This window comes from Penicillium cataractarum, assembly GCF_028827025.1.
Source record: "Penicillium cataractarum strain IBT 29864 chromosome Unknown utg000004l, whole genome shotgun sequence".
NCBI lineage: Eukaryota > Fungi > Ascomycota > Eurotiomycetes > Eurotiales > Aspergillaceae > Penicillium > Penicillium cataractarum.
This window is the reverse complement of record NW_026622740.1, coordinates 156164-177510: the sequence shown is the minus strand read 5'-3', so window position 1 is coordinate 177510 and position 21347 is coordinate 156164. Positions and strand designations below refer to the sequence as shown.

General features: G+C 50.8%; 6 protein-coding genes across 6 annotated transcripts; 3 read left to right on the top strand and 3 right to left on the bottom strand.

The window, feature by feature from the left end:
- Positions 1-2063: 2063 nt before the first annotated feature.
- N7496_004592 (putative tannase) lies at positions 2064-3821 on the bottom strand (the record flags this gene model as incomplete). The annotated part of the gene is made up of 1 exon (XM_056697521.1): positions 2064-3821. The coding sequence occupies one exon, from the start codon at positions 3819-3821 to the stop codon at positions 2064-2066; it is 1758 nt and encodes a 585-aa protein (XP_056556046.1).
- Positions 3822-5463: 1642 nt separating this feature from the next.
- Positions 5464-5892, top strand: N7496_004591 (mediator of RNA polymerase II transcription subunit 31; the record flags this gene model as incomplete). Its single annotated transcript, XM_056697520.1, has 1 exon — positions 5464-5892. The coding sequence occupies one exon, from the start codon at positions 5464-5466 to the stop codon at positions 5890-5892; it is 429 nt and encodes a 142-aa protein (XP_056556045.1).
- A 1057-nt stretch (positions 5893-6949) lies between these two features.
- N7496_004590 (uncharacterized protein) lies at positions 6950-10565 on the top strand (the record flags this gene model as incomplete). The annotated part of the gene is made up of 2 exons (XM_056697519.1): positions 6950-7164; positions 7262-10565. 2 exons carry the CDS (start codon positions 6950-6952, stop codon positions 10563-10565), a joined length of 3519 nt encoding a protein of 1172 aa, XP_056556044.1.
- A 725-nt stretch (positions 10566-11290) lies between these two features.
- Positions 11291-12274, bottom strand: N7496_004589 (palmitoyl-protein thioesterase family protein; the record flags this gene model as incomplete). Its single annotated transcript, XM_056697518.1, has 1 exon — positions 11291-12274. The coding sequence occupies one exon, from the start codon at positions 12272-12274 to the stop codon at positions 11291-11293; it is 984 nt and encodes a 327-aa protein (XP_056556043.1).
- Positions 12275-16048: 3774 nt separating this feature from the next.
- On the top strand, positions 16049-18485 carry N7496_004588 (uncharacterized protein; the record flags this gene model as incomplete). Its single annotated transcript, XM_056697517.1, has 1 exon — positions 16049-18485. A coding segment is annotated over one exon (2437 nt), but the record flags the coding sequence as incomplete, so codon positions are not given.
- Positions 18486-19796: 1311 nt separating this feature from the next.
- N7496_004587 (uncharacterized protein) lies at positions 19797-21059 on the bottom strand (the record flags this gene model as incomplete). The annotated part of the gene is made up of 1 exon (XM_056697516.1): positions 19797-21059. One exon carries the CDS (start codon positions 21057-21059, stop codon positions 19797-19799), a length of 1263 nt encoding a protein of 420 aa, XP_056556041.1.
- Positions 21060-21347: the final 288 nt, after the last annotated feature.

The following is a 21347-nucleotide window of genomic DNA, read 5'->3' as shown; positions in this document are numbered from 1 at the left end:
AGTGGATTTGGGGGGGGTGGGAGTGGGTTGTGAGGCAGTAGAGGGTGAAACGGGCGACAAAGATGAGAGGATTGGCAAGGATGGATAAGAGAGGAGGAGGAGGAGGGAGAAGGAAAAAGAAAAGAAGCTTTCACGAGGGGAGGAGAGGAGAGACGAGGAGAGACGAGGGGGGGCGGCAAAAGGGAAATGGGGGGGGGAGACACGGGATCAACGGAGTACGTAAAGTGGTCAAGAGAGTCTCCTCTCGACTACGTCCTTCACTATTAGCCTAGGTGCTCCTTTCTTGTACTCTTCTTCTCGTTCTACAGAATCACGGCGGAGTATCACCTTTTGTTACCCTCGAGTCCAACGAATATCCCTTTTACTGATTCCACTGTCCAGGGCCTACGACTTCTCCATATGCTAACAGTCTGCACTCTGCAGAATCTCCCCCAGACTACTCCAGTCTAACGAACTCGGTACTAACGTCCTCACTGGACTCCGTCCCCCCCCCCCGATTTTTGACTCGCTTTTTAGGGTCAGTAATCCAGGGGCAACTCCGGCGGGCCGACTTGACTGGCGGCTTAACCCTCGCGATCGACAGGGCTCCACCCCACCAAAAGGTGGACTCGAAAGGTGGACTTCACTGGACTGAGTTTCCGATACTTTCCCCCTTAAAAAGGCCGAGCTGACAGGGGGGGGGGAGACCACCTTGTCAAAAAATGTGCTTGTCCGTGTCCTGGAACGAATAAGCTGGGCCAACATTGACCGATCGATCAAACGCACGGATAAATGGGTCGACGGGCTCATCCAGATTCCTTTTCTCTTATCTTCCAGCCGTTTGGAATGACGTTTGCATTCCTGGTCTTTCTTTTATTTCCCCCCAATTGATGTCATTTGGCCTCGGTCGGAATGTGGATTCGCCATGGCGGGTAAGATACGCACGCGAGTTGGCTTGTCCGCTGGTCCCGGCCTCGGATACGATCTCGCACGGTCCTGAGATGGTCCCTGTTGGCCTGTCGAGGGCTGTATTATTCACATACTACAGAATTAACCATCGTCGGAACTAAGGCTTTACGCCTAGATCCAGACCCTATTATGGCGATCATCCTAGATGAACGCCACGACCCCAGCCCGTCATTCATCGTCACTACGCACATGCAGTTGGCTCCTCCCTTGGCAGAGGATCCTTGATGACGACGGCCGGGGACGTCACTGGTTCCAATGCTTAGCCTCGATAGTCCGGCACGGCCAGTGCTAAATGTGATGTCGAACATTTTCCAATGCTCGAGACCTTGCTAGTTCAAATTCCCAGGCTAGTGACCTATCTGATCAATTTGACTTTGGATTATTGATTGACAAACCTGCACATTCCATCCAATCTATTGATTTTATCACGGCCCGGCAGTCGTTTGGGGTTCTCACGTCTTTCCAGCTTCTTCCGCGGAACGCATGGCAAAATTTAGAACAGACCCACTGCTGGTCCCAGGCGACCCAGTATTCTTGAACCATTCGGATACTTTCGCAACGTATGTAGGTAGAATAGATAGGTGCTTACTGGTAGTTGATAGGATTGGGAAAATTAGCTTAGCTATGGGCCTTGTTCAATGCTATCGGCCCATGATACTGGACATTTGTTTGGACAGGTTTCACATACGACTGTGTATTCAACCGCTGGGCCTATTTATAGTGAACCCGCAGGATTGGTCTTTGATCCCCAGATCTGACCCTCAGAGTCTGATCGCTTCAGAGTTGCCATCTCCAATACATAACTAATGAATTTCAGCCACAGGCGGAAATTTGGACATCATCGCAAAGTATCGTAATCATTCTGTCCATTTCATTTTCTGATACGCATTTCGTTCGATGACTTTTTGAGTTTTGTTATGACCTATGGAGTTCAACCAGACGAGGAGACGAGGGAATGATTACACAATTGATATTAGATTCAATTAGATACAAATGTCTACACTAATCCACATCTGCAATAATTTGCGCTTCAAAACTTCGAGCCTCCCTCATTGGCTTGTCGCTCTCCATACACAACTTCCTTAACTAACTAGTTATGGCACCGTGCTACCCGCTTAGTAAACAGGCAGCGGCACACCATCGAAATCATAGTGCCAAGTATCAATCGACTTCTGATCATACTCACACTCCATCTTGCCATTCTTCCAAAGAGGACGCAGAGGCCAGGCGCAAATCTGTCGGTTCTGACCCACATTCTCACCCTGCAGCACGGTGGCATTCAGAGTCACGGGCTTGACATCCTTCTCAACCCAGTTGATCAGGACCTGCAGGTTCGTCTGCGGGAAAGGTCCGTTGGGCTGGAGCGTGTTGGTCGAGCAGTGAGCGGCACCGGGAACGAGGTACAGCTGGTACCAGTCCTTCAGGGCATCGGCGCCGTCCTTGTAGGATAGGCTGGGGTACATGATGCTTCGGACGGACTCCCAGTATCGCACGGAGGACGCGGTGGGGATGCTGTTGTCTGCCTCGCCGTGGAAGTGAATCACCTTGCCGCCGGCGTTGTGGAAGGGGGTCAGGTCGGGCCAGTTGGTTTGCAGAGTGGAGGCGTATTCCTGCATGCCGACGATCATCCACTCCTTCAGGGTGTCGTATGTCACGCCGTTGAGGTTGGAGAGATCTGTGCCGTTCTTGTTGAGCAACAGGGCGATGAATTCGGCGCCGAGTCCGTCGACCGAGAGCTCCCATTTATCAGTGGTGGAGTTGTACTGGGTGGTGACGTCCGCAAAGGTTGCTGCGGTCTGGTAGGAGAGGTAGACCTGGCGGCCTTGCGAGTCGCGTAGTCCTCGGATCACTTCCTTGGCGACCTCCACAGCCTCTTTGGAAATGGTACCGTTCTGGACGGGAGTCGCGGCGGACGAGGGGCCATGGGCTGAGCTCGAGGCAGCGGCGGCGGGACAGTAGTATGGCTTTCCAACCAAGGTGGAGAGATCAAAGTGCAGCTGGCAAAGATCAGAGCGTGAGACCACACCATCCTTCAGGCCGTCCAGGGAGTCGCAAGCAGAAATGGTCTCGTTGACAATCTTCTCCATCTCACAGGTAGGCGGGTAGTATCCCAGAGTCTGAGTGACGATATTCGAGTACAGGTGCTGGGTCTGCTGGAAGGACCAGCGGAAAGCAGGGGCACCAATCGCCGCACCGTCCCATTCATCGCCATAGCGCTGGATCTGGCTCCAGCCTTCACGACCACCTTCGGAGCAGCCCTGGTAGTACGAATAGAGCTTGGTTTTCTCGGCCATGTTGTATAAGTTCCGGGTGAACTGCTTTCCGATCTTGCTAAGCTCCCAGTGAGCCTTGTACCCGAACATGTACAGTGATTCATAGTTAAGAGTGCCATTGGCTAGGAGCATGACTGCATCGACGTTGGTCGAGAAGCTTCCAAAGCCACCATCGGTAGCGCCAGCCACAGCACCGTACATGACACCACCGGGTAGAGACTGGGATCCAGAGTAGATAGCATAACCTCCGCCACCGGTTGACAGGTACCGATTCTCGAACTTGGCGGGGTCGGGTAGCCAGTATTGGACGAGGACTTGGTCACCTGCACGGCCGTCGTGGGAGTATGCCAGGGTCAAGTTGCAGTACGAAAAGGTCGCCGCCGGGTAAAAGGTGCTGTCGGCGCTGGTGGAGGCATTGTACACGATGTTCGTGGTGACGGACGAAGGGTCAAGGGTGATACCCTGGATGAAATCAGAGGCAGGCAACTTTGACTTGGCATACTCGACAGTGCAAACATCCTTGAGAGACGCAGCCGCTGCAGAGGCAGTAGAGGCAATGACTGCCAATGCCAAGGCCCGAGGGGTCGAAGGAGTCCGCATTGCGAGATGATGAGCTGGATGAGGGTACTTTCTCACGGTCTGCCTGTTCAATTGCGCCGATCCGTAAGGGTATTTATACCCATCCAACCTCTCCGCATTTGAGGTGAACGGGCTCCATTCCCCGCTTGGATGAAATCAAATCCGCGCATGCAGTGTATAGTTTCAACCAAGCGTGGAGACCCCAGAATTGTCCCGGTAGATTTCCCCGGATATTGGGCGAAGGGGTCAGAGAGCTTCCCCCCCCTCTCTCTTTCTCAACGGACAAGCGGATATCCACAGCATTTGTGGGGAGCTATCCTGGAGTTTTGAGTGGGGAGACCCTCGGTTGATCGAGTCCTGGAGGTGAATACTGGTTGACTTTCTCCGAAGTCCGGGGTTGGCCCGGTTCGGCTGGGCCGGCTGGAGTCAATATTTGCGGGGGAAACTGCCTGACCAGTTAATTCAAGATGAAATAAGGGTTGTGGCTTGTATGGTCCTCAATTTCTCAGCAAATATCGTGGGGTGAAGAAGTGAATGTAGTCTGGCGCGGGCCGGTTTGATTGGTGCTGTTAAGGGCTTTTCCGTTAGCTTCACCACTCTGCGAGATCGTCAGAAAGAGTTACTCTCAAGAGACTTGATGGGGAATTATAGCCGTCCCCAGTCAAGCTTTGTAGCCACTAATGCTTGTCCTTTCATTATTGTGTGACATGTCCCATCCAGGGTTGTGTTCTTGACCCTTAACTAGCCCCTTGCCCGGCTAATCCTGAGTAAAGACCCCTATCTCTGGATAACCATGTCGCGCAAGACCATAACATAGAGAAAGGTATACGGTTTCCAGTAGATTGAGAATGAATTGGGCTACCCACGTGCAATTCATTTTACTTTACTCCTTTGCTTACTCAGTTCATGAAAGTTCTGCGACGCAGCACCAGGTATTGGTGTTTGACAATCTCGAGATGTAGAGCTTGTGCATGAGAAAGACTACAAGCCTATATGCGAGTGGATCAGATAATGTGAATATCTTTCCAATCCTCTTTCTTCCTGCAGGAAGAACTTTAAGGTTGTGCTCTTTCGAAGATGCATTCTTCCCGCATTGACTCGTACTTAGTTTGGTCTGTAGTCGTGAGATACCTAGACGAGTAGGTCGTACTGATCTACATCCATGGAATCAACTTTGCAATCAATGCCAATGCCTCGTGACGAAATTGAATTATCAGTTTTAGAAGATACTTAGAGCCATGGCACGCCCCAGCATATCATCTTGGCCTTGTTCCATATTCTTGCATGAATGCTTGGTTTGGGTGAGGTCGCAGGCGGAAGTCGGTCGGTCGGAATATATAGTTGAGTATACTCCTGCTTAGCACGGCGAGTCCAATCTACCCAAGTCCCAAATTCCATGGCTCCAGTCTTTCGCACATTGGAAAATTCCAAGCATAGACAGTGACCGAGATCAGATAATCTGATAGCCCCTGTTTCGGTTTCACCTCAAATGATCGACAAGAATCATCACTGGAAAAAGGGTGGAGCAGCATCTCGGGGATTATTGCGAGGCTTGGCATTTCCGTTGGCGCCTGAGGTTGAAACTCGAGTTGAGCACGGCTTCTTGCATTTCACCTTTTGACCTCCTCTTCACCCTCCAAACTTTCCTTCGCCAATTCTCACCATGGAGCCCGCGTCGCAACCCCCTCCTGCCACGCCCACGAACCTTCGCTTCACCCTCGAGCTGGAGTTCGTCTCCTCCCTTGCCAACCCGTACTATCTTTCCTACCTTGCCGTCACCTACCCGAACCTCTTGGGGGTCGCACAAGGCGATGACGAGGACGAGCCTACCTCCGCTCCGGATGCTCAGGCTTTCGCAGCCTATCTAGCCTACCTCTACTCCTACTGGAAGACCCCGGAATACGCGCAGTTCCTCACTCACCCCGGCCCGACCTTGCGCGCCCTGCGATTGCTCCAGGAAGACCGATTCCGCCGCGACATCATCCTGCCTCACGTCATCGAGAGCTTGGCGGGTAATTTGCCTGTCGAAAACCAGCCGAACGGTGTCGAGTCCGAGGACAAACCGGAAGGAGCGAACGGAACTCATACTTGATAAATGGTTGTGTGGGCGCGTTCTACTTTCCCGAGCGCATCTTCATCCTCCGGCCATGCCATTCGATAGGGCAGCCTCCAAGGAAGCTTTGCTGCAGGGATCGACACCGTTCCATACCGAACAACCAGCGAAATACCGTCCCTCAATTCGGTAATTCACCTTCGACGAGCTCATAGGGTTCATGGCGGGGTGAGATGACTTCATGTGTGACCGAGGTATCAGGCCGATCGGCCGGGGGGAGTTTTGTCGATCGAACCGCAACAGGACAGGAACCAAACCTGGCTCGAGCCCAGGGAACCCCCGCGGGATCCCACAGAGATTAGACTCGACATATCCATGCACTGGTTCGCCCCTGCGATACCCTTTGCGGGGTTACGAAGGACCAAGCGTCTTGTTGGGAAAACACAAGGTACACGATACAACTCGTGATGGCGAAACTCGCTGGAATGCGATTCCGCCGCATGCGTCCACCATGTGGCCGGGCCCCGAGGCAATTGACCAACTCAAAAGACCAATGACAGTCTAGTTCCACGTCTTATTTTCCAGTCTAGCGGAGAGTTTCTCCCATGTAGGGTTAATAAATGCAAGTAGAAAAAGTAAAGTAAAGAAACATCGTTAACCGCTGTCACCGTCTCCAAGTGCTCCGAGCTCCCCCAACCTTCTTTCTTTTTTTTTTGTTCCGTCTTCCACACACAAAAAAAGGGTCCTCTTTAATTCCTCTTCAGAAAATCTCTGGAGATTCCACCGGGAATTCTTTCTGTCTCGTTTATTAGCGGTGTTATTTCCCATCATACCTTTTTTTCAGGTACTTGGGATGAGCCCCACCCCCCTGGTCATCGGCCGCCAACTACCTCATCAGACTGCCCCGTTCCCGTCCAACGCTGGCTTGACCCCCCGAACCTCCTCCGCCATTGCCAATTCTCTCCTCCTCCATGGCCCTTTCGCCGCCCTGAACGATACTCTCGCTTCTTATTGACATCACTCTGGCCTCAGTCGCTTAACCCGCACCCGCGCTCCTTTGCGGACCTCCCTCCGGGGGTGCCTAATTCTGTCCTTTATGGAGTCCGTACGCCAGTCGTGTCGCCCACGTCATCAGGTCTTGACGCTGAAATGCTTCCCCAAATATCAAAAAGGCGTGCCGGAGGTCAAGCCCAATCCGAGTGAACTCTCGTACCTGCTATACTATGCTAGCACGCGTCGCAGCAAGCTGACCAAGGTCGGCGCTTTTCTGGAAAAGAGGGTGGCCAAGGATGTCTGGAGGCGCCGGTTGGGGTAAGTAAAGCGAAGAAAGAATGACAGTCGCAGCTACAGAGACTGGAGAGTAGTGAAAGCCAAAGGAAAGAGGCTAACATACTCCATCTCTTCATAGAAATGTCCAGGTTGCGCTTCACATTTTGACCGCGCTCATCGAAAAAGTTCCTCGCGAATTGCCTATTTACGCTCGCTACGTCCTCTCCGTCATCGATACCGTCTTGCGATCCAACGACATCTCTATGGTGGAGGATTCTATCACGACCTTTGAGACATTCTGCCGCCACCAGGACATCGCGATCATCTCAGCAGACCAAGCCCTCGCCAACAAATACCGTGAAGTTATTCGAACGTATGCCAGCTTCGCCGATCCATCCTCCCAATCCTACTCTTCAGCCAAGCTCAGCCCCCCGCTCGCTATTCGGTGGAGAAATGCCGGGCTTCGCGCAATCAAGGGCGTTGTCAGTTCGGAGAGTCTGGCCGCAGACGGAGGGACCTCGCTGAACATTATTCTTCCGGTTATCCTCGAGAATCTGTATTCCCCGAATGAAGATGTCCTCATCCCGCTGAAGGCAAAGCTTCGCGAGACCGACGATGGTGTTGACCGTGATGCAGCCCGGATTCGACGGCTGAGCGTCGCAACGGTTGACACGGCGGAAGGCGACCCTGCATTGGCTGCGCAGTCAACTGCTGATGCGGACCGGCAGGCGGAAATGGATGCGCGACTGCTAGCTCTCCGCTGTCTGGAGCAGATCGTTGTCTCAGGAAGTAATCGTGGCCAAATCCGCATAGCAGCGACCGTGATCTTGCGATTCATTGCCGATAAGAAATTCCCGCGTACTGCGACTCGTGACCAGTCTAGTAGAATTAGCCAGCAAGACGGGAATTGGGCAACATCTCTGATCGAGCTCATCGCGACTTGGTGCCCAGTTCAGGTTCGTTTTGTGATTTTGATGACCGCCATGGACATCCTGCACGATACACCCCCGAAGGAAGATGCGTTGGAGTCCTCGTTCACTATCCTATCGGTTGTGGACTGGCTCTTGAAATCGCCGGTCAACATGATCGGTCTAAGCGTGATGGATATTTTGCTCGGCCTTATGCGGTACATTTCGGATCTTTTGTCGCCTACCGACGGTGCAAACGGCGATGCTGAAAAGAACGCGGACCCAACTGCCCATAGCGCGGTGTTCATCTCGCCCCGGAGACGTGCTCTTCTTTCCCTTCTGGAGCAGTGCATTGGAAACCTGGCGACCCACAACTACTATGGCGATCAAGTCGCTGACATGATGCGCGCTATTCTTCGTCGTTTCAAGCCCGCCCCTAACTACGAGAGTGCTGCTCAATCTTCATTGGCCACGGTTCATGAAACCCGAGCAGTCTCGATGGCCCAGCCAAACTCTGAAAACGAACAGATCAACGGAGAGAAGACGCAAGGCGAGACATTCTCTCACGCCGCTGCCAAGTTGACTGCGCTTAGAGCCGTCAAGGCTATCCTCGTTGTGGCAAATCTCAGGGTGCCGCCATCTATCAAGGGCTCAGAAGCGAGGAATCAGGTTGGCATCCACGTCTGGGAAGGGACGCAAGGTCTTCTCCGGGACTCTGATCAGGAGGTTCGTCACGCTTATGCAGACGCCTTCTTGTCCTGGCTGCAACTGGAAACGAATAAGCAGGACCTCAAGGTCCGACTGGACACCCCCAAATATGTGAAGCCAGCATCGAAACGCGACCCTGAGGCACTGGAGAAGACGTCTAGCAGACGGAGTACCTCGGCTCCTGGAAACCAACGAGAGAAAGCGGCTTTGGCTGCGCAGACCAGTTTCCTTCGCCTGTTGCACCTGGATATCTATGATGCTGCTCTCGACCAGCCTGGGGTGGGGTCCGAAGTGCTTGTTCTGCACCTTCTTCTGGCAAGTCTCGTTGAAAACCTTGGTGTGAATGCAGCCCAGTTTGGACTTCCCATGGTCTTGAAGTTGCAAGAAGATCTGTTCACCTCGGTTGACTTGGGATCCTTTGCGGCCCGTGTCAACGTTGGAAGCTTGGTTCATGGATATCTTTTGGCTCTTGCGGAAAAGTTTAACCTCGAATCCACCCACGCTGGAGTCGAGATCCGCAACGAGATTGAAAAGCGGCAGACTAAGGGGCAATGGTTCTCTAAGATCAAGTTGCCTCCAACTTGCCTCGATGGCATTGCTGTGGACGAGAAGGTCCTAGATGACGACTCAAACCAGTCAATCACGCTCACTCCCTTCCGAAACGTCGACGGCTTGGTCAACGGCATCGATGAGGCGTATCGTCAGACCATCTCATCCCCGCCACAAAGCCCGCAAACTTCCCCGGCTCGTGGTTTCAACTTCCCGGTTCTGAACCATGCCCAGGCAGCACAGCAATCGCAGCCAGAGAGTGGACTTCCATCGCCTGTCAAGGAGCAAATGCTGTCCTCGTGGTCTCGCGAGTCGTGCTTGGCTGCCATCGAGAAAGAGAGCATTAGGACTGCCTCTATTAGCGGCTCCCGTGGCAACACCATGACTCGTAACAGCCATTTCAACGGCATAACGAACGGCTCGCCCGTTGGCTCAGCCATTGATAAGAACCGCCCAACAAGTGTTCCAGACATCTCGTATACTCCGGAGCAGAGTTCGGGCAGGGGATCTCCAGTCCGCGTCACCGAGCTGCGCCGGGTCCTCTCTGTCAATACCGAGTCTAATCTTCGGCGACGCAGCCCCCTACGTGGTCAAGTTGATGCATCGAACATCAGCGTCATTTCTTCTGGAAGCGAGAGCATGGTCAGCGGTGCTTATTCTGTCTCGGAGATGGAACCGGATGCAGTGTCGACCCTGGAAGAGGAAGGTCAACAGACACCCGAAGACACCGGAACCGAGACCCCTCGCGCAAATGCATCGTCTGTGGCTCTTTCATCAACCGATCAAGGCCAGGGTTCAACGCTGAGCCAGACGGACTCTTACGAGATCCCGCCCGTTCCCCCAATCCCCGCTGGATTGTCTATTCCTGGCGGCTTCCCCAATGACTCGCAGCGGTCCTTGGTCTCTGATCGCCCATCCACGGCACCAGATAACTCTCGACAGACGATCAAGAGTGCCACAAAGTCAGAGTCATCTCAAAACCTTCGAAATGGAAAGGCTCTGAATCGTAATAAGAGTCGCTCCAGCAATAATCTTGCTTATGGATTCTCTGATGGGTTCTACAATGCCGAGTCCAACGATTCTGAGTCTCCTCTCGATAATACCCAACGGGATGAACTGAGGAAACTCCTCGATGGATTCCTCTCTCCCGAGGATAGCGTTCTCACCAATGGAGACCGCCCATCCACCGCGGTGCCGACATCAAAGAACTCCCTTGCCGAAGGTTACTCGAGCAGGCGACAAGTCAGCGGTGGTGGCCTCGGCCGGCCTCCATACTAGTTTCCTTTCTTTCAATTTATTTACCTTGCTCGCCCTTGTACAGTTGACTCCGGGAAGTACAGACTTAGCCCGGTTGCCTCGTCTTGATCCTTCCTTTTTTCTTTTTTTGCCTGCTCTGTACATGGTTATAGTTTCTTCCACTCGCCTTCCCGTTGCGTGAATCTTTCGCGTCGTTTCTTTTCATCATTCACGCAATCCCCCCCCTCCAGCCTGCAGTGCTCGCTCTGACTTTGTCAAACTCTACTCGGGACTTGATATATCTTCCTTTCACTTCTTCCCTCAATTTTCTTTGTTCCCAAGCCCAGTCTTCGCTGCACTACTCGATCTTGTTTTCTTTTTTATTCTATTTCTTTTGCATATGCTTTCCTCGTATCATTTGGCCGCCCATTTGCTTCATGTTTTAGTGTTTGGGTGCTGTATCTAGCTATTAAGTCGGTCAGTGCAAAATAGACGGCGCTAGAGTTTAATGTCTGCGAGTGGTATGTTACGTTAGATGTCAGGCTTTTCCAGATCTCGATGGGTAATTGTAGGCGACCTAATCTTGTATTTTGGGTCGGTACAAAGAAAATAAATACAGCATGTTATGACAGTAAAGAGACTCGGAGAACGCCAAGCAAATTATCATGATCTTGTCGAGCAGTACCGGAAATTGAAGTCACTCGCTAAAAATGAATAATACATATAAAACCACTGAAAAACCATGAACATTAATCAAGTAACACCATTTAGTAGCCCGGCTGAGCAACAAGTCTCGGAATCGAAGTAGACTCCCCTTCCTCCAGCATCGGGCCGAAATACTCTTTGAAGGTCTTCTTCAGCAGCACGTCTGTCAACTGCATGTGTTGACCAGGAGCAGACTTGAAATGCAGTTTACCCTGCTCATCCAACTTCTTCAAACCCAGCCAATCTTCCTTATAAATCTGCCGCTCCTGCAACGGAGTCACCGTACCATCCGTAGCATTGACCTCGGCGAAAAGCGCGCTCTCCTTCGGAACCGCAACGGTATCCTCATCAAACATGAACATGGCGAACATGTTCAAAGATTGCAAATGTTTCTTGTACGTGACATTCTTCAACTCGCGCTCGTTGTTGATATCAGCCAGGAAATTGCTCTTCTCCAGATACAGGTCTAGCTCGGTTGGATCGCGGAAGTATTGCGCCGGTACGACGCGGGACTGTGCAAAGTCCGTCCAGCGACCGGATCGGAGCAGTGTTTCGGCGCCGTTACATAGCCAGTCGCCCAGCGAGCAGGATTGGAATTCGGAGATTCCGTTGTGTTGGCTGCCGAACGTGACCAGGTTACGGACGGGTGGGTTATTGCAGCGCTCGATATACCCGCGGAGGAATTGCCCTCCTTGCGAGAAGCCGAGGGCGTTGACGGCGGGTGCAGAGCTGAGGATTGGTTCGGCGGCAAGTTGTTGGCATACCGTTTCGATTTGCTCCGTCACGTTGCCGAAGAAGGTAGCTTGGCGATCGCCGCTGCCTGTGTCTGCTAGTCTGATGATGTGCACGTATGTTCCTGGGTTGACTGATTCGGCCAGTAGCGCGACTTCTTTCATACCGTCGCGCTCAAAGTCGTCGCCTAGTCCGTGCCAGATGATTAGTGGGAGTTGGGTTGTGTTGTTGTCTTCGTCCGGTGTTGAAGGAGGATTCACAGCAGCCGAGAGAGCCACGGCGGCCAGGGCTGCCCATATCGTGATGAATTGCATCTTGGCTGTGCTTGAGTTCTGGGTTAATTGATGATGGAGGAGGCTGGGCGCTTGTCGTTGACATCCGGGGAATGTTTATCAGCACGTGATGTCACGTCATCTTGCATCTGGGAGTATATCAAATAGAATAGGATTCGATAGGAATCTCATCTATCTATATAGTGTAATTCATTGTTCAAAGCTCAGATTCACGATCTCAATTTCCAGATTCTCTTAAATGCATAAGATTCGATGAATCTCCCACAATGACATTCGACAATGACTCCACACAAAGACGATAACACTATCCCCAATATGGTAAGTCGAGGAGACGCAGGGACGCCCGTTATCGCTCCCTCGGTGCTTAGCACGGGAGTCCAGAAAGACTGTATCTTGTCTAACTCTTGAGTTCTCTGTTAGCTCGCAATTCTTCACACGTCTCTCACATCATTTTACTCGGCGCTTCCGTCAAACGCGCTAATCATTCAATCACAGGGACGACTGAGGGCGCGAACCAGTGCGGGGTACGGACTTGGGTATCAGGGCGCTAGACCTATTCTTATGCATCTATGAATTCAGCCGTAAAGCGATCCTGTCATGGCTGCGCACGGTGCAAGGGGCGCCGGCAGAAGTGTGACGAGCGAAAACCGACCTGCGGTCGATGCCTGAAGGCTGGAGCTACCTGCGAATACAAAGTCGTTCTGAAATGGAATGGCCGTGTGCCCAGAGAAAAGAAGTCCTCACAGGAAGGGCTCAAAGTTGCTAGCCCTTATTACAAGAGCAGTTATTCAGGGTCCCCTGGCTCTACATGTACAGAGCTAGGCAAGCATGGGTCCAAAGCATCTCGCGAGATGACCTTATCCCCTTGCCAACAACCACGTCCTGAACTCTCGTCAACAGCGAGGCTTCTTCTTCACCATTTTATCACCGAGGCTTCAATGATATCCAGTCATTCATACATTCGAGATCAGATATGTCGTGACATTCTTCCCATGGTCCACCAATCCGACTCGTTACTTTACGCGACGATGGCATTTTCAGCGCTGCATCGATCTACCTTGACAAACGCTCTTCCTGATCAATACATCCCGGAAGACCTCATATCACATTTGATCACGACTAGTATACGCTGTCTCCGTCGGGATCTCGAGGTCCCAAAGTATCCAACTCAGCCACTCCTCCATACGATTAGAACCCTCTGTCACTGTGAGATCTATTCAGGGCGAGCGAATTCATCATGGCGTGTCCACGTCAAAGGCGCCGGCGCTATATTTGCAGAAATAGCGTCAAAGCGAGATTTAGATCGTTCCGAGTACAGTTTCTGGCTTTGGTCAAGGTGGTTTCTGTCTATCCAAGCTTTGACGGCAGTCACGGATGTGGGAGGATTGTCGGAGTTGGCTGCCGATAGAGTTGCGGAAGAACACATGGAGCAAGATTATTTTTTCGACACTTACACGGGGTATTCATCCGATCTCAATCCTGTGCTGATGCAAATTGGCCTGTTGGCTCAGAATCGCGGACCCGAGGAGTATGACTTGGAACTCAGTATTGAATATTGCACCAGTGGAGAAAAGGGTGACAACGCCCGTCACCTTGAACGAATCATCCAAGATATGATCCATCGTGATAGGACGATAGGGCTGAAAATACCGGGCCATCTATCACTTGACATGGACACACTACGCCAATTTGGCGCTTGCAACACTGCATATCAGAATGCGAGTCTGATACATCTGTACAGGCGCGTTCAAAATCTGCCTACTTTCAGCAATGAGGTCCAGGCATGTGTGAGGGAGATCTTGGATACCGTGTGCTCTATACTTCCGGTCGCAAAGCTCTCCCCATGGATCCTATTGACCACGCCAATATACACCGCGGGGTAAGTAATTTCTCACTGGTTTCAAAATCTTTTGATTGTAACTGACAATTATTCTGTATCGTAGATGTGAGGCTGTAGGGCAAGATAGGATTTTGGTCAAGAATCTCCTCTTGGAGCTGTACTCCCAACTGCACATTAGAAATATCCTGAGGGCAATTGCACTGCTGGAAAATCGCTGGGGAAAATTGGATCTATCTAGGGATCTGCTGCAGGGACCCATCGAATCGTCCAAAGAGAACAGTCTTCTTGATGAGGATGGCGCGGAGTTTCTAGACTTCATACCCTATTGAATCAATCATCCATCAAGCCACTTTGTTTCACTGGTTGCCAAGTAGAATGTGAAAGACACCAGACACCCTCGGGCTTTGCAAGAGTCTTGAAGGCGAAAGTTTGGTGAAAGAAGGGTCCCTTGATGATAGTAACACACCGTGGCTCACGGATCCCTCAATCTCGAAGAAATGGAAGGCCTGCATTCTGTGGAACCTCAGTTGATCTACCTGCTTTCACCACTGAGGTCGAAGCAGGGGAGCTACAGTGGGAATAGCTATCATGATCCATGGGCCATGTTTAGAAGCTGTTCTGGGGCCAAAGAAGTCATTGAATAGCATATGGTAAGGAGCGACCGACATGAAACAAGTGGACAAATGTGCGAGTAGCAACTCGGGCTCACGGACGAGCTAAGCCACAAATCGTGGGGATTCATCAACTTGCCTTTAAAGACGTCTTTCATCCGAGTTGCTGGTCCCCTCGACTTCTCGAATGGCATAGACAAAGAATAACCTGGGGTAGGTTTCCAAGTCAATGAAAAATGACATTATCTGATCTATTTTCTTCCCTATCTCTGCCACTTTCACAAAACCTAGCCAGCCGTGGAAATGCGTACAAAGACAGGACTGAGCGACGGATCCACATGACCAATCTCGAAGCGTAAACCAGCGATTAGAAAGAATAGTAACAACCCACCGGCAACCATTGACCTGATCCTCATGAATGGCTCTCGGTCGATTGATCCAAGACTTTCCTTTACGTTGATATCTATTTGAGTGACCCACAGCCTCCACCAAGATTCTGTTCATTCTTTGATGGGCTTTGGTTAATCTGGTACCGCGGCATATTCGGAAGCAGAGTTTTATTTTCGCGGCTTTCTTTCAATGATGATCAAAATAGAAATTGGAGGTCCTTATGCCAGAACTATGAGAAGCAGTAAACTCCAAGACCCCGGCAGATTTATCCTGGGTCGGCCAAAAGAAGGACAAAAGCGGCCTCAAGTTGGAGTCGCCCGACTGAAGGAAAATCTGCTAAGTTTTGGATCATTCGAAGTTGGAGTTACTTAAGATACCTCCTCGAACGAGGTTCCCTTGGAAATAGATTTGAAATGACCGACTTTTTCCGACCATATCGACCCGCGCCTACTCGATCTACAAACCAACATTTACGTATCTCACGGAATCAAAACATCTCTGAGCCATTCGTTCTTTTTTTGACTTTCTGTGAACTCAATATCTTCTTGCTCGCTACAATTTCCTCTTGAAGCTCTTTTATAGCTGCAAAATCAACAAAATGAGTGAGTCATGGATAGATGCCTGGGGTCATGAATGGAAAGCTGTTCGCAATGTTGAGCGAATAACTCCCGAGATTTTCGCCGAAGAGGGCCTTCCCCTTTGGATAGCCACCCTGCAAAGAATGGACCCCGAGACTGCTAAAAGGGCTCACGTATGGACCGGTGTTCTTCACGAATCCTTTTGCCTTTTCCCTCGAGCTTTGGCTATCAAATGGTTGCCTATTTTCGCACGCATCGTGGGCGCTGTGGACGAAGAGCAACTGCCTTTTTGGAACAGATTTTGGCCCTGGCTCAAAAGGTACATGGATTCCATGGTCACTGTCCTATCCTACGATGGACGTTTTCAACGCGATGCTGGGGATCAGGAATTAGCGGCTGTGGAGAAAGAATTCATGGATCTCATGAAGACCGGCAACCTTGCGCCTTTGGTGGACAGGATACAGAAACCCGGCATCCTGCCCTCGTCCTTTCCGACTCTCGAAGAAGCTGAGCATGGCCGTCAGCACCTAGCGAAGCTGATCTTCGACAATTACAACCAATTGAAGGACATTATGCAGCACTATGAGAACTTTATCACCCATTCATGGAACGCAAAGAACAAAAAGTCGCGCGACAATGTACTCTTGAAAGCTTGGCCAGGAATGAATCAGAAGCACAACATGGCTTTCGAGGATATCTTGCAGGAAAAACGCCCGAATGAACAGAGTTGCAAATGGCCACACATCAACCTGGAGGATTTGAACCAAAAGGGGACCCTTCTGGCCTTTCTGACAAGCCGAGTCCAAGCCAGCCCTTCGGCATACTACTTCATGGACAGAGAGGCATTGAACTTAGGGGAAAGGGCCGGCGTAATCAGAATGCCAATTTTGTCAGAATATGGCATGATGTTTACAGGAAAAGACTCTGCCCAGGATTACGGCGAGATATTCAATTTTCACAATCCGGCAGGAGCATGGCTGGTTAAGACAAAGCGAGGCTTGTTTGTGCATCATGGATTGATGACCATGGAGGCCCAGGCGCGCATTTATCAGTTTTTGGTTGACTGTTGCCTTGCGATTCTGCCCGATAACCGAAACGATTGGGATAAAGCTAATGCTGCGGCTGAGCTTAAGCTTGCTAAATCCATCAAAAAGCCGGGACCCCAATGGGTAGAGACTAGAATAGCCGAAAGGATTGCTCTTGCCCCTTATTCCCGACCTGGCTATTTGGACATCGACCAACTCGTGGACTTGATCCAAGCAAGAAAGTCCCTTGCTGACTATGAAGTGCGACTGCTCAGAGAGAGCCCGAAGTACTTTGCGAGCAAGTTAGCAGAATACGCAGAGCACAGGCCCGAGCAAACTCTCGCGAGCGAGAAACAAGAACCGCAGAGCCTTAATGATCTCAAACCTAGCTCCAAGTTGAAGACGCCTGAATTTTGGGACTCGGTGATTCGGTCGTTACTGAGGGATGCCTTTTATGGAGTTGTATTCTGGCACGAGATTTGTGAATCCCTCGAGGCTCTACAAGCCCTCCTCAGACAGCATCAGGCGGGCATCGATCTCAAAAAGGACCTGCCAAAAGTACTAGAGGAGTCATTTACCAACTTGTGGCTCAAGCTTGATCATTTCATGGCGAAAGTCACCAGTTACTTGGCGATCCGTGTGCAAACTTGCCCCAGAATACGGAAAAAGTTTTTTAATCCTCCCAAAGACGAAAAGATTCGACCACGGGAAAACGGTGGGATTGAGGACCCAAGTTTTGACGACTGCAGGACTCTGCTGCGCCTGTTGGTCTATCGAGGTAACATACCGACCCTGCAGCAAAGAATTACGACCACAGTGATTGCCGATGAACTTGAACGACACATGGAGAACAACCCAAAAGAGGCAAAAATGATCTCTGGCTTTATGATGCAACGCGTTTCGGACATGTCTCTTCTCGCAAGTTGCTTCACCCAAATTTGTAACTTCCATCCGTGGGCGGCAACTTTTGAGCCCAACGCAAGGGAGAAACAAAAGCAGGACGAAGATCCTTTGCAAGAAACCAGAGCTCTCAAAAAGAAATTCAAGAGATCTTTGGAGGGCGAACCTTTGGACCAGCTTGGGAAGTTCTTCTACGCCAGTGCATCCTCCACCATTTGGCCTGGCGGTAACCCCACTCAGAAATACACCCAACAGAGGCAGGCATCCGAACGGGAGCTGGACAACTTCTGGCTGAAGGTCGACTCGCTTCTTCAGCCGGTGGTCGACCAAGTGCCGAATAATGCCAGAGGACCGTTGCGACCTCCTCCGGCAGGCTCACTTGAGCGCACGCCCGACTGGGTCGAGGAAGAGCCAGCACCAAGTAAAACTAAGCGCGGCTGGGACACGACGGATTTGGCAAAGGACGTGGAACCAGGTCCTCTAGCGAAGAAACCTAAAACAAAAACGCATGGCGTCGCTGATCCATCGCGAGCAGCACTAGAAGGAGGACCAGGACAGCAGGCAGCTCCGGAACCACTCAAGATCAAAGTGAACGAGGAAGACTTTGAGGTCTTCACTGTGTTGTTCCACATACCAGGCCATGTTCCAAGGAGAGAATTGTCTTGGGTAAGATTTAAACAGGCAATGGGCAGATTGAACTTCGAAATTCACAAAGACGGGGGCTCGGCCTGGCATTTCACACCACCAGCGAATTTGGGGACTCGTTCAATCAGTTTTCACGCTCCACACCCGGACAATACTCATCCCCTAGCGATTTGGAGGAGGATAGGTTGGAGATTGGGTAACAAATATGGCTGGGATGGATCTACATTCGAGCTGGAGGGCTAAATTGGTGACGAGGACAGGTAGAGTTGGTAGGAACTTGGAAGGTGGAATATGAAATTACGTTGTCATTTTTCTTTTGCTTGGTTGTTCATTTGTGATTTTAGATGGCTGTGCTTTTGATACTCAAATTTATATTGATCAATATATATATATATTTTCAAAGTTCAAGTGAAAGCATAAATTGTAACACGCATTACAGTTAAACAGAATAATGTTGTGTTCGAATCCAGCCTTAGTCAAGGCAGCATGAGTAACTATCTAAAGTCTCACATTGATTATGATCTATACTTATATACAGTATTAACAGTACAGTGGTTTTTCATTTTGGAAGTCTTCATCTAATTGGACCTACTAATTACATGATATCATCTACCCGCCAAACAATCTCTCTATTCTATGTATCACACCCTCAAAGCCTATCTCCCAAAGCTGCTACCTAGATGGTGTCCAATATAATACATCTCTGCCATTAGGTAATAATAATCTTAGAATTATCTTATTGATTCGTGATAGTCTACTAAAATTCACAGTGTAGGTGCAAGACTAGGTGGTAGAGCAAGGTAGCGCAGACAGAGTTGTTGCGAATGGCTTCATGAAGATGGGAGGAAAGGGAAAACTATACACACACACACATTCTTTTAGGTTTACATACAATCTACACACATTCTTGACAGTATTTCCTTCACAATCAATTCAATTCGTTTACTACATCTTTTGCCGGCCGCTTTCTCTGGTTCTAATTGGCCTATTCAGTATTCATTGCCGGGTTCACAACGCTCGCACTTGGGTGGGTGCTGTATGGCTTCTTGCCGGCCCATCTTGGTGGTGTTTTGCATGCTTCCCTATTCCTCCTCACTGACAGCTTATCTCTATCGTGCCTCGACCTGTCTATTTTAATCAGACCGCTACTGCGCACCCCCTCCTTTACTAACTATTCTCCAAATCAACAAGAGCAAAGTGAAGACCTTCTTGCCGATCAACTAGGGAAGGCATCAAAATCCGTCAGCAGTTCCCCCACTAGTTACACTAGGTAAGTACCTATCAGCACTGGGTTGGAGATTACCTTGGCGGACTACGTAGAGAAATCAGAAGACTTCAAAAGAATATGGAGATTCTCTTCAGGCCCTGGTTCCAGTCGCTTATCGAGAAATTTTACATATGCAGCGACGTAGTAGAAATGATCCATTAGTTCTTGGTGTAGATATACAATGAGAAGTTAGTATATAAATGTGATGTAGGATTAGTAATTTGGGGACAGAGAACAATCCTGCAAAGCTGACACCTTCAAGGCAAATACCATATTGCGGCTCATGGTCAATCTGCCTCGCCAGTGCTGCGCCTTCGAACAAACTGCCCGAATATCCTCACAGGTACGATGGGATTACTTCCCTCGGGGCGACGAGCGAATGGATCGGACGAATCTTGACTTTGGTAGGGTACATGAGATGCCATTGCGGGGATGTTAACAGCTCCAGCACGAGGCATGAGGGGACTACTTGGGAACGTGCGCGGGGTGGGTTGCGGAAGCCAGCTTTGGGTTCCGGTCCCGTTGGTTGATAAAGAGTCAGTAGCGACGAGAGTGGGCGAAGCAGGTAGTGGTTCCGTGGGACTACAAGAAGGTTCACGCTGGTGCCGTTGTGGTGATTGAAGGTGCAGGCCGCGGGCCATTTGTTCTTGGAGTACTTGACCTTCGACCGTGAAGTGTGACCTGTGCGGGATGGGTGGCATTATAGAAGGACGGGCCCCGGGGGTGGAGGGGTCCGACCTCAGGTGTGTGCTGTATCGAGCATTAGCTGAGAGTCTGGGCCTGGGTAGTTCTGGGCTCTGTGAGAGGTCACGACTGGCGTGTCTGTCCGGAGGTGTCCGTAGACCTTGACCATGTTGTAAGTGTTGGCTGCCAGGCTGGCCGGTGATTCTGATTTGAATTTGGTCCAAGGCATTCTCATTCTCTCTCCAGTAAAGGGACTTGGGAAATGCAAGTGTCGTTTGATTCCCATGAGTAGCTGACAAACGCTTTCGATCTGTTTCTGTTAACCTGCGTCGCTTTCCAAAGTGCTCCGCCTCTTGAGCTGAGGCGAATGTGACCTCAAGCGGACGTGTTGCGGCGACTGCTGCCCAGTCGGGGTCTTGGAGGAGTCGACGCTTCAAGGTATCCAAATGTCCAGCGCTGTCAGCGGGAATAGACCCGGCCAATAGAGACAGACGCGGGGATGTAGTGCTGGAAACCCGTGAAGGGTTCAGGGTCAGTGCAACGACCCGAGGATAAGAAAGTCTGACGGATGAGGAGGAATTTGTGCAGAGGGCAGGCCGCAGCCAACGGTGATGAGCAGTTGACAGTACGACTGACTGGTTTTGCGCTTCTTCCTCCATCGTCTGCCCATCCCTGCAGGCCGCCTCATCACCCAGCCTATCATCATCGCCATAATCCGGGTCTGGAACCCCGCCAAAGGTCGAGGGTTGGCGAGGCACTCTGTTGCTGGCTTGCTGCCGCGACTCGGCAAAGTTCTGCTTCTGAGTCTTGGACAGAATGCCCTGGCGAGCAGAATGTCGACGTAGTTGCCCTCCCGTCCAATTCATCTCAGAGGGATATGGACCGAATCGAGTAGAGTATGTAGTTTGTTTTGAGCTAAGGAACGAACCATGGAAGCTGCCACCGTTGTGGAGGTGTCCACAGTGGAGGCCTGGTGGCCTGAGGATCACAGAGCAGTGCAAAGCATGCAAAATATATATCACGTGACCTTCCGCACAAAATTGCGGGAATTCCAATTTTCCTTCCTCCTTCTCCCTTCACCAGCCATTCAGAGAGCTGCCCTTGAGATGTGATGCAAAAGTCTCAACCAGGTGGCCACTAACCATGCCGTCTGA